The sequence below is a fragment of the Rhododendron vialii genome, chromosome 1a, assembly GCF_030253575.1.
Source record: "Rhododendron vialii isolate Sample 1 chromosome 1a, ASM3025357v1".
Lineage (NCBI taxonomy): Eukaryota > Viridiplantae > Streptophyta > Magnoliopsida > Ericales > Ericaceae > Rhododendron > Rhododendron vialii.
The window spans coordinates 21,006,912-21,019,157 of NC_080557.1; the positions used below are offsets into that span (position 1 = coordinate 21,006,912).

Below are 12,246 nucleotides of genomic sequence, written 5' to 3' on the forward strand. Positions count from 1 at the left end.
GTAATTCTGATAGAGATAACGACGTCGTTGCTATCTCTTTTCTTTTTCGACGAAAAGTCAAGTGTAAGACATTATTACACTTGTTGAAGTAGAACGCGTTTCTCCTTATTTGTTCCATGGGGTGTGGAGGACAAATTTGTTGTCTGCGATGTGGACCCTCATGATATGATCATCCAAATTCCAGATTACTAAAGATCTGCCATTCTTGCCCTCTACTTCACAATCACATTGCTGGAAACGATTTTTCTTGGCTCCACTTTTTCTCCTTTTCTTAATGAAAGGGTGTTTGGACCATATATTCACCGCCCGTCGATAATCGACCGAAAGGTGGCAAGTATGGAAATGCAATCTATTTTATTATTATTTTTGGTATTTGCATTTTAATAACATATGCAGGACACTTGGCGTATCTCTATTTACTTGGAGGTTAAAAAGACACTTGGCTTGTTCTTACACATTTGGAAGTTAAAATGACACTTGTCATGCTCCTGCACATTTGAAGGAAGTGGGAAGTTATTTGGACAAGTGGAAGCAAAGGAGAATGAGGAGTATTGAAGAAGTTGGAAAGTTATTTCCTGCGCATATTTGTTTTCCTATAAATAGCCTTTTTAGGTATCATTGTAAGAACACACAAACAACGCCAATCAAGCCTTTATCTTTTCTTTTCTAGGAGTAGAATTAACTTGTAATTGTTCACTCAATCATCTCGATTGATTGTTCTTCTACTTTGAGGGTTAATAAAGTCCATTTTGTTAATTTTCTTCCATACTTCATCCACTTCATTGTTTGTTTCCAAAGAAGTCCTGAAATACGGCAAGGAACCAAACTCCACTTTTCACACCCATATTCCAGCAAGCTTACGATACGATTTTCCGTCGATTCTCCGTCGATTGGAAAGAAAACAAGAATTTTGGTAACAAAGGGCAAGAACTAATTCATCGCATAACATACATAAATAGTTTGAAAGTGCTAGAAATAGCTTAATGGGTTGCTTCTAATTTTTAAGAAAATGTGTTGTACGTGTTATGTGAAAAGAATATGGATACGAAAATGTATTGAAATATGTGAATTGTGCATTGTAAATTGTGTGTTTTCTTTCGGTGGCCTTTTCTTGACAAGGCAGCGGACTGTCATTAGAAGGACCATTAATAATTTTTTGTAGGAGAGCAAATGCATCCATCATGTTTATGGACCCACAAGGAACCACAATGTGTTGTCCAAATGCAAGAATGAGCGGGGGGTCCAAAGCCGATACGAGTTTAAAAGATGAGCCTAAGTTTAACAAGTTCTATCACAACTTGATCAAGCTGAAGTAGTTTAGCTTTTTTACGTAGTGCAAAATTATCAAGCCAAGTAGTACGTTGTTCAAAATTTGTTAGAGAACTTAATGAGGTTAAAAATTATGCTCGATTTTAATTTATTTATGCAACGAGCCAATTTTGAACGAACTTTTAAGAAAGTAAGCACGAATCGAGTTTGAACAACTTGTTTCAATAATACCACCTTATCCCAACCATTTTTGTGGTGGTTCTAAGCTCCAAGCATGCATGAGAGTTGTGAGGCCCATATTAGCCCAGCTTCATGTCCACTTGAATTTAATGACAAACAACATCATTTGTTTTCTTGTTCCTTATATTCGTCATGACAAACGTCATAGGAGTCCTACACTTATCTCTCTATCTATGGAGAAATTTTCACTGCGGGGTGAGCACGGGTTATGTGATGCCGAGCACGCATCTCGACTGTCCAAACGTATTTTGAATGGTCCAGATTTGCTTGGGCTTGAGGGGGCATATTGGTAATTTTATACTAAAAAATTATCCAAACAGATTTGGACCATCCAAAATATGTGTGGACGGCTGATATGGTGTTCTGAAAAACTTCTCCTCTCTATATATTTATCAATTCCCATGCAGTCCTTTCTAAGACTATTGATGACTTTAGGTATGTAATTTTAGTGAGTTGAAATTATAAGATTTATTAGTCTGTTGGGCATAGTAGAAAGCTCACTTCAAACACAAAACACAATGCCACGCGCCACCAGTATGACACCCGCCCACGTCCTCCTACTGACTTTTCCGGCACAAGGCCACATTAACCCGGCTCTCCAATTCGCCAAATGCCTCATTCGGATGGGCGTCCAAGTAACCTTCGCTACCAGCGTGTTCGCGCAACGCCGTATCTCGAAAACTGCCGGAAGAACACCCGAGGGCTTGAACTTCGCCGCCTTCTCCGACGGCTACGACGACGGATTCAGCCTCGGAATTGACATCAACCACTTCTTGGCGGAGCTCAAAAACAACAGCTCCCAAAAGCTACGAGAGACCATCGCCGTTAGCTCTGCCGAGGGCCGCCCAGTCAAGTGCTTGGTCTACACGCTCCTACTCCCTTGGGCGGCCGAGGTCGCGCGTGAGTTTCAAATCCCACGTGCACTTCTTTGGATTCAACCCGCCACAGTGTTGGGTATCTACTACAACTATTTCAACGGGTATGAAGAGGTAATTACGAACAACTGTAATGACCCCTCATGGTCCATTAAATTACCGGGACTGCCACTACTCACTAGCCCTGACCTACCTTCATTTGTACTTCCTTCAGGCTCCAAAAATTATGCTTTTGCCCTCCCAACCTTCAAAGAGCAGCTAGAAAACCTCGATTTAGAAACTAACCCTAAAGTACTTGTAAACACATTTGATGCATTAGAACCGGAGGCCTTAAAATCCATTGAAAAGTACAATTTGGTCGGAATCGGACCATTAATCCCCTCAGCTTTCTTGGACGGAAAAGATCCGTTAGACACTTCTTTTGGTGGTGACCTATTTCAAAAATCTAAGCACTACATTGAATGGTTGAGCTCAAAGGATGAATCATCGGTGGTTTACATTTCCTTTGGAAGCATATTAGATTTACCAAAGAAGCAAATGGATGAAATTGCCCTTGGTTTGTTGGACAGTCGCCGGCCTTTCTTGTGGGTGATAAAGGAAAAGGAAAATGAGAGAGAAGAAGATAAGATAAGTTTCATGGAAGAGTTAGAGGGGCAAGGGATGATAGTGCCTTGGTGTTCTCAATTGGAGATTTTATCACACCCTTCTTTAGGGTGTTTTGTGACCCATTGTGGGTGGAATTCGACGCTGGAGAGCTTGGCTTCTGGGGTTTCAGTGGTGGCGTTCCCTCAATGGACAGACCAAGGGACGAACGCAAAGCTCATCATGGACGTGTGGAAGACAGGGGTGAGAGTGAGGGCAAACGCAGAAGGAATAGTTGAGGGTGGTGAGCTTAAGAGGTGCATTGAGATGGCCATGGGAGGTGGGGAGAGAGGAGATGAAATGACGAGGAATGCTAAGAAATGGAGGGAGTTGGCTGTGGAAGCTGTGAAGGAAGGTGGCTCTTCGAATATAAATCTTATGGATTTTGTGGATGAGGTTGGAGGAGGCTGCCAATAGAGTGTATCCCTATGCTGCTTCTTTTTATTTAAATTTTTATTTTTTCTTATTTGTCATTTTTGGTTGAGTAATACAGTATTTTGAGGATATGTGTTGTGCTTGGTAGTACATGATATGTAATTTATCTTTTTGGTTGAAGATAAATAAAGATTAAAAATTTCTTTTTTATTACTTATGTGTAATTTATCTTTTTGGTTGCCGAAACTATATGTAACATTCTCATGACATGGTACTTCCTATATATTGCTTATGTGATTTCAAAACAAGCATAAGTCCATAGTTTCCACCACCGCTCATCCATCCTACTAAGCGTTCACTTTAATAGTCTGAATCGTTAATCTTGTAAGGCCCACAAAGTAATATATCCATGGAAAAAATCAGTTTAATCGGACATTAATAGCTATATCAAAAATCATTTTTGAAATACGGAGTATATACAATTTGTTCCATGCAACAGCTAATGTTGAGTTCTAGCATCCATGGTCTGTCAGTTGTCTTTTAATCCAGGAGCATTCCACTCCCGGGAGGTCCCTTTTTCTTTTGGCAAACTAATTCCCTTCATTTTATATGGTTCCTTTAAAAACGAGGTACATCCAAGAGACTCAACCGAATCTACTACCACCAAAGGAGTATTTTATAAATGAGTTACAAAATCGAGGTACATCCAAAAGACTCAAGTCCGAATCTACTATCACCAAAGGAGTACTTTACAAATGAGTTACAACTTTCAAGAGATGCAATGATCTCACAAACACCGGTGTATCCAACAAATTACAATACTCCAAACAAGTGCTGGAAATCTAAAATTTAAAGAAAAGACCTCACCAAATGGTTGAACTAAACCCTCCAAAATAGCTGAAAGCTGGGGATCCCAAAACAGAGCCAAGAACAGCCCACAAAACTTCCAAACGGGTGCTGGAAATCTAAAAAGTGAGTGCACGAATTGGTGGTTTTGAACTGAAGCAATTGTAGGCAAAATGCTTCTCTACTTTCTTAAGCACGTCAACCAAGGAATTGCTCACAATCTGATCTAATTCTTCCACACAAAGACAAAAAGCAAAGAGTAAAGTAGGCTAGCACCAAGTACTCCTTGACCAATCAGATTTTTGGAAGGGAAAAAAGTTTAGGATTTTTTTTTATCGGAAAAAAAAACATTAGGAATTGAAACACTAGTTCATTGCTAGCAAGAAGGCCCAACTTCGTTAGTTAGAAACACTTATGTAACACTTGGGCCTACATGTTCATTCATTGGATAAAACATGTATACATCTTTCTTATTTTTGGTGGTTGTTGACGAGGTGTTCGAAATTTTTTCTCGACTAATCCTTCGGATACATGCGGTCCCTCCATCTCACATGTACAAGTAATCATCGAGCTTAAGCCTAGAGTAACTTCAAGGGAGAGTGTTGTCAGAAATAGAATCACACACCCTCGCGCCTCGTAATAAATGGATTCAACACCACTAGAATTAGTTTTGAATGGTTGTTGAAGCGACAAGAATGGATGGTATCTTGGCAGCACCATCAACGAGCTTTATCTCATTGAGAATTTTCAGCGTTTTTGTTAAGTGAAGATAAGAAACAACCCTTACCGAATTCATTTAAATACGATCGAATAGGACTGTCCAAGAAAAACTTAGAACCGTGAAATCGGTCCGGACCGAACCGATCCGTGCCTTTTGGATTTTGTCCGTGGATTAATGGTTCGGACACGGATTTGAAAATTAAAAAACCGTGAGATACGGATTAGGATTGAATTTTTATTTCAAAACCGTGGATTAACCGAACCGAACCGTGAGATATTTAAAAAATAATATATATATATATATATATATATATGTGTGTGTGTGTGTGTGTGTGTGTAATTTATAAATAATTATAATTCTACTACTTGTTATGAATTTTTTTAAACAATTTACATTAATGTGATAATATATAAAATTTAAGGGGTAAACTGTCCAAAACCTAAAAGTTAAGGTGTAAACCGTAAACTTTCCAAACCCTAAACTGGCATTGTATATACAGTTATACAGTATACTCCCGTCCACAACCCTAAAATCGTTTAAGACAGAACTCAGAATGCTTCTCTTAATCCAATTCAAGATTGATGGAATCTGGTTGCTAGAATGATGAAACCTAAACTAGAATTTGGACTGGAATGATATAACAATGGCAGTAATTGTAATGTTACAGTTTGTAGCTTATTGCAATGCAATGTTTCTCTTATTACTGGTCACTTGAACTGGAAATTTGCCAATCTGGACTATAACATTTCTCTTATTGGTCGTCACTTGAACTAGAAATTTGGAATGATATGTAATACAGTAGTTGAAGTAATTTTGCGTTTTTTAGTGTTTATGGAAGGCAATACGTGGATAAAACCGAGACCAAAACGTGAGACTTTTGAATTAGGATTGGATTGCATTTTTTAAAAATCGTGCGATACGGATTAGTATCGGATTCATACGAATCCGATCCGATCCGGACCGTGAACAGCCCTACGATCGAAGTATGATTATTCTTTTTTAGGCAGTTGATGATGCCAAAACTCATCCATGCGAGTTTACTCCTTTGTCCTCCTTCCAATCTCACCCTACTTTTCTCTCTCTCTCCTCAACAAACCCAAACCCATTTTCTTGTGTTTTGCCTTGCGATAATGAGAGACTCCATTATTGTGTTTTGCCCTGTTCGCTTAAACCAAGGGTTTCCAGTGCAGTGAGATTCCCATAACTCGACGGAATCGAACTCGAAAACCCATTTCCACCGAGTAGCAATGCTGTCAATCCTCTGAGCTCGCTAATAAATGCAGGAATTCCACCGGTTAATCGATTCCCTTGGAAATCAAGAACGCGGAGTAGGCTACAGTTTGTGATCCCAACCGGAACGACGCCGTCAAACATATTATTCGACATTTTCAACTCCTCTAATCTCGATAACACTAATCGAATCCGGAATTGAACCCGAAAAAGAGTTACCCGAAATGTCAAACTCGGTGACGTTGCAGGAAACAGAAGACGGGAGGGAGTCAGAAAGATTGTTGTGTGAGAGAAATCACTCGGAGATGAGGGAGCGCTCCGATGGATGATGGAACGACGCCGCTCAGGGAGTTCCCTTCGGCGCTCAAGTGAAGGAGGGACGAGCAGTTTGATAGCGCTGAGGGCAGGGTCCCAATCAGGAAATTGTAATTGAGCAAGAGGAAGCGGAGGCGCTGGAGGTGACCAAGACTGGGCGGGGTTGAGCCATGAAACTCCATTATTGTGTTTTGCCCTGCCCTGCGATAATGAGATCATTTGGTGGTGGGGAAACTGGGTTTGGGTTTGTTCAGGAGAGAGAGAGAGAGAGAGAGCGAGAGAGAAGTAGGGTAGATTGGGAGGAGGGCAAAGAAGTAAATTCACATGGATGAGAGAGAGAGGTAGGGTAGATTGGGAGGAGGGTAGAGAAGTAAATTCACATGGATGAGTTTTGCCAGCAACATTTTGGATTTTAGCATTATCAGCTGCCTTTTTTTATTCGAGCCCTAACGGATTGAGATTGAGTTTTCTTCAATTGGTTTGAATGTAGCCATAACAAGACCAAACGTCTTCGAAAGCATTTGGGGTTCCGCTTCTTAAAATAAGGTCTGATCTTTTCAATAAGTAATTGTAAAATACGTACCAAATCAGAATATACTTTTGTATGATAGGATGCGGTGAATCATAACCGGATATTTCTACAACAAAAAAAAGAGATATGAGATGAGATGGGAATATACGGATAGTTTTTTTGAATGAGGCAATACTAATTGTAGGGGTTCGATTTGGTGGGACCTTCCCGAGACCATAGATATAACCACTGGCCTCGGGGACCCCTCCTGGAGAAGGGTCCCCGAAAATCTACCTAGGAGTGACAACCATTCCGTCCCATTTGCTAGGTCATGTTGCTTTTCCCTGGGCATATAGCTAACGGGCTTCTGCACACATTTTTTCTTTGCTAGGTAGGGGCGAATGGTTGTTGAAGTCTCCTCGGACAATTCCAGCAGCTCTTCTTCTGCTTGTAGGGAGGTATTCCCGAACAGTTACAAAACGAGCCCGAGCACAGTCAAAGAAAATGTCAAACACGCTATGGACCAGTGACATGAGAAGTCAATGGTCCAGAGAGGTTGTACGATTCTCGGTGCAATAACACGAGATGTTATTGGACCAAATACAAGGAAAATGACATGAGATGCCACTGTTCAAGAAACTTGTTCGGCAAGAGAGAGCCGAACAGGAGGAGTGCTCCTTAGAAAGAATATGGTCCAAATTGTTTCGTTAGGACCAGTTACATGTGAAGTAAATGGTCCAGGCCGTCTGTTCGGCCATGAGATGGCCGAACAAAGAGAGAAGTCCTATTAGAGGGAACATTCTAGAAGGGTCCAGAATCACTGGTATTCCGTTAAAGGATGAGATCCCAAGAATATAGGATCTAAGAAAGATACCCAACGAGTATGGGATGTTCGGCTTGTTATGAAAAGAGTCCTACAAGGATTAAAGAAATAAACTGATAAGAGAACGAGAATCCAAGAGATCCTAGTTTTCCTATACGAGGTAGGAAACCTAGGGCAATATGGATACTTGGGCAGCAAGCATCCATAAATCTATAAATAAGAGGTAAACCTAGAGGTAAAAGGTACGCAATACATTGTATTATTCGATATTCACCTACTGATAATTAGGGTTTTCATTAGTACGAAATACTAACAAAGGCATCAGAGGGCCTTTGCCACGAGAGGCAAAGGTGCACTCACTCATTGTCTGTTTTGCAGGATAAGGGTTTCGTTGACAAACTAGGGTTCCGGTCAAGAGGCACGTGAAGCCGTTGCATTCCAGTGCTGTTCAAAGCACTACTTGAATTTGTCCACCTACAATTGGCGCCGTCTGTGGGAAACGAAAGAGTTCCCTTTGAAATACGACCATGGTGGAAGTAGATCCAGCAACACCACACGATCCGAAGGACGTGTTAATTGGAGGAGGGGATAAATCTCCACCCGGGGCTCCGAGAAAGCCCGAATGAGGACACAAGAGGACCACGAGTAAGGGTCACCCCCTTACCATCCACGGCAACTCCAAAAATAGAGATGGAGAGACGGCATCGAAGTCCACGAGAAGGACTAAATCCCATCGAGGAGATGAATCGATTGCACACTCCAGGAGTGTATACCGTAGCGAAGACGTTCTTGATAAGAAGAGGCAAGAGATTGAGGAGTATGCTCGTTTGATCAAAAAATGAGAACATGAGATCAGAGAACTAGAGAGGATCAGAGAACATCCGGAGGACTCCGGACTATCTCGAAGGAATTCTAGAGGCAGTGAATATGCTTTGGTACAGTACAAAAAGGCTCCTTCACGAGGAAGAAGGAGCAGAAGCAGAAGTCTGACCCCAAGGCGACATAAAGCTTCTCCACGAAAAGGAAGGAGCAAGATCCGAACACCCGAGCGAAGGAGGGTATCTCCGAGAAAGAGGAGAAGCAGAGGTCGAAGCTCTACCCCCGAGGAGGAAGGGAGTAGGAAACATCATAGGGACAGGTACGAGAGACCTGATTCCGATTGGAAAAGAACTAGATCCAAGAAAGGACCAGAGGATGAAACCATGACTGCACGGGAAGCAGCACGGAAAGCACTTCAGAATATAGCATCCTCCCTTTTTACAAAAAAGTTACAGGAGGCTAGATTGCCGACCAGGGTAAAGCACGGAACGTTCATCCTCTACGAGACAGATGCTGATCCCGTGGCCCACATACAGCATTACCAGCAAGCAATGTTTATGCATGAAGGAGATGATGCAATCATGTGCAAGATGTTCCCGTCAATTAGGGAAGGTTGCTTTGTCTTGGTTTCACAGATTGGGCTCACGCTCCATCCGAACATGGGTGCAGTTGGCCGAGGAATTCACTGCACGGTTCTTGACGAGCAGGAAAGCTCCCAAAACCTTTGAGAGTCTTTCTTTTATGAAGCAAGGAGAGGACGAGCCGATCAGGACATATGCAAAGAAGTACTGGGAAACCTTCAACGAGATTGAAGGTTGTAGCGAAGAATACGCAATAGCCACGTTCAAAACAGGCTTACCTGTTCGGGGGGAACTGCGTAAGTCCCTAAACATGAGTCCCGTGTAGACATTGGCAAAACTGATGGAGAGAATTGAGCAGCACGCCAGAAACGAGGATGACATTCTACGAGAGGATGGAAAGTTGGCCGCCGAGCAAGTAAAGGGGCTTATAAAGAAAGCTGACAAGCCAGAGCCCAAAACTTATCGTGAAAGAAAAGATTATGGGCAGGCGAAGAAAGAGCAGTACAAGGATAAACAAGCCCCGGATCCCAAGTCATTCTTTTCAATAAACACGGTTTGAAAAGAGCCCATTTACAGGATTATTTATCGAATAAAGAATCAACCTTATTTCAAATGGTCCCCAACTCTTGGTGGTAATAAAGATGCAAAACGTGCTACGAATCAGCACTGCAGTTACCATAAGGATTGGGGCCATATGACTGAGGACTGTGAGATGTTTAAACGGCATCTTGATGATTTGGTTTCGCGAGGTTATCTCAAAGAATTTATCCAAGAAGATCCCAAGGATAAAGACAAAGCAATAGAGTTGGATTACGAACAAAATCCAAAAGGGGTAATCCATATGATACATAGATTAGCCGAACCTTATACGAGAAATGAGGTGAGATTGCTTCAGAGACAAGTGAAACATGACCAACATGTGATGCAGTTGGGGAAGAAAAGAGGGCGCAACGAAGGGGCAGGCAACGAATGCATAGTTTTTTCGGATGCAGATCTGGGAGGAGTCCAGGTACCTCACAATGATGCTTTGGTCATAACCCTACGAGTTGGGGAATATGATATGGAAAGAATCCTGGTGGATTCAGGGAGTTGCACCGAAGTGCTATACTACGATGCATTCAAGAAACTGGGGCTCACACAAGAAGATTTGGTATAATCAGTAACTCCTTTGGTCGGATTTGGAGCAGGAGCAGTTTGGCCGTTAGGCAAGGTAACTCTGCCTGTTCAGGCTGGGATAGTGGTGCTACGAACCGACTTCTTAGTGGTGGACGTACCGTCTTCCTATAACGTGATTATAGGGAGAACATGGTTGCACAAGATGAGGGCAGTCTCTTCAACTTTCCATCAGATGGTAAAGTTCCCAGAGTCTAATGGGATTGAGCACATCAAAGGTAACCAAAAGATAGCTCAACAATGTTTGGTATCCATCATAAAGAAAGTCCATAATGCCCACCATGTTAATACAGTGGAAATTCCGGATCTGCCGACCATTGAGGATATTGGAAAAGACCCAACCGAGAGGGTAGTTGAGGATTTGAAGAAAACACTGATCAACGAGACTGATCCAGATAGGTATTTTCTGATTGGGGAATCACTGCCAGAAGAGGAAGAGACTGAATTGAAAAGTTTCTTAAAAAATTATGTCGACGTGTTTGCCTGGACACCAGAAGAAATGCCTGGGGTAAGTGCAGACGTAATTTGCCACCATCTAAATGTTGATCCTCAGCATAAGCCAATCGTTCAGAAAAAACGGAGGGCAGCCGTGCAGCATGTGGATGCAGTTATCGAGGAAGTCGATCGTTTGTTAGAGGCCAAAGCGATACGTGAAGTCTACTACCGAGAATGGTTATCCAACACTGTTGTAGTGAAGAAAAAGAATGGAAAGTGGCGAGTCTACATAGACTTCACAGACCTAAACAAAGCCTGCCCAAAGGATAGCTTTCCACTTCCAAGGATAGACCAACTCGTTGATGCCACTGCAGGGTACGAACGAATGAGTTTTCTCGATGCATATCGAGGATATCATCAAATTGCCATGTTTGGGCCAGATCAGGAGAAGACTTCTTTTATTACACCACGAGGGTTGTACTGCTACAATGTCATGCCCTTCGGATTGAAGAATGCAGGGGCAACATATCAGAGATTGGCAACCATCATGTTCAGAAAATTGCTTGGCAAAACTATGGAGGTTTACATAGATGACATGGTGGTGAAAAGTAAAGCTGGGCAAGGCCATATTGCAGATTTGAGAGAGGCTTTTGAAATTTTGAGAAAATACAAGTTGAAACTAAACGCCTCGAAGTGTGCGTTTAGAGTCGGCTCTGGAAAGTTTTTGGGCCACCTTGTAACCTTAAGGGGGATAGAGGCGAATCCCGACCAGATAAAGGCTTTACAAAATCTGCAGAGTCCTCGGACAACGAAAGAGGTCCAACGGTTGACTGGGATGGCAACGGCTCTTAATCGATTTATTAGTGCAGACCTTTCTTTCAACTGTTAAAGAAAAAAGAAGGGTTTCGAGTGGGGAGCAGAATGTGAACGAGCCTTCCAGGATCTGAAGGGATATTTGGCCTCTCCTCCCCTTCTTTCGACTCCAGAACCAGGTGAGTCTCTAGTTTTATACTTAGCTGTTTCTGAGCATGCTGTGAGTGCAGTACTTTTAAGAAATAAGGGATCCGAGCAAATTCCAGTTTATTATGTGAGCAAAACTTTGTTAGATGCCGAAACAAGGTATTTGACCCTCGAGAAATTAGTCCTGGCATTAAGGACAGCAACCAGAAAATTGCCACATTATTTCCAGAGTCATAAAGTTGTGGTTTACACTGAGTTCCCGTTAAAATCACTGCTACGAAAGGCAGACTTCTCGGGAAAGATCTCAACTTGGTCCGTAGAGTTGAGCCAATACGACATTGATTATCAGCCGCGCACAGCAATCAAAGGTCAAGTGTTGGCTGATTTTGTGGCAGAATTCTCACCCACAGTAGCACCTTTGCCTCCTACGA

The 12,246-nt window shown here is 42.1% G+C and overlaps 1 protein-coding gene across 1 annotated transcript; it reads left to right on the forward strand.

The window, feature by feature from the left end:
* The first annotated feature begins 1,893 nt into the window (after positions 1–1,893).
* LOC131335109 (UDP-glycosyltransferase 75C1-like) lies at positions 1,894–3,611 on the forward strand. Its single transcript, XM_058370317.1, has one exon. The coding sequence runs from the start codon at positions 2,028–2,030 to the stop codon at positions 3,441–3,443; it is 1,416 nt and encodes a 471-aa protein (XP_058226300.1). The 5' UTR covers positions 1,894–2,027; the 3' UTR covers positions 3,444–3,611.
* Positions 3,612–12,246: the final 8,635 nt, after the last annotated feature.

Coding starts and splice junctions, on each gene's coding strand:
- LOC131335109 (XM_058370317.1), top strand. CDS start 2,028: ATGCCACGCGCCACCAGTATGACACCCGCCCACGTCCTCCTACTGACT.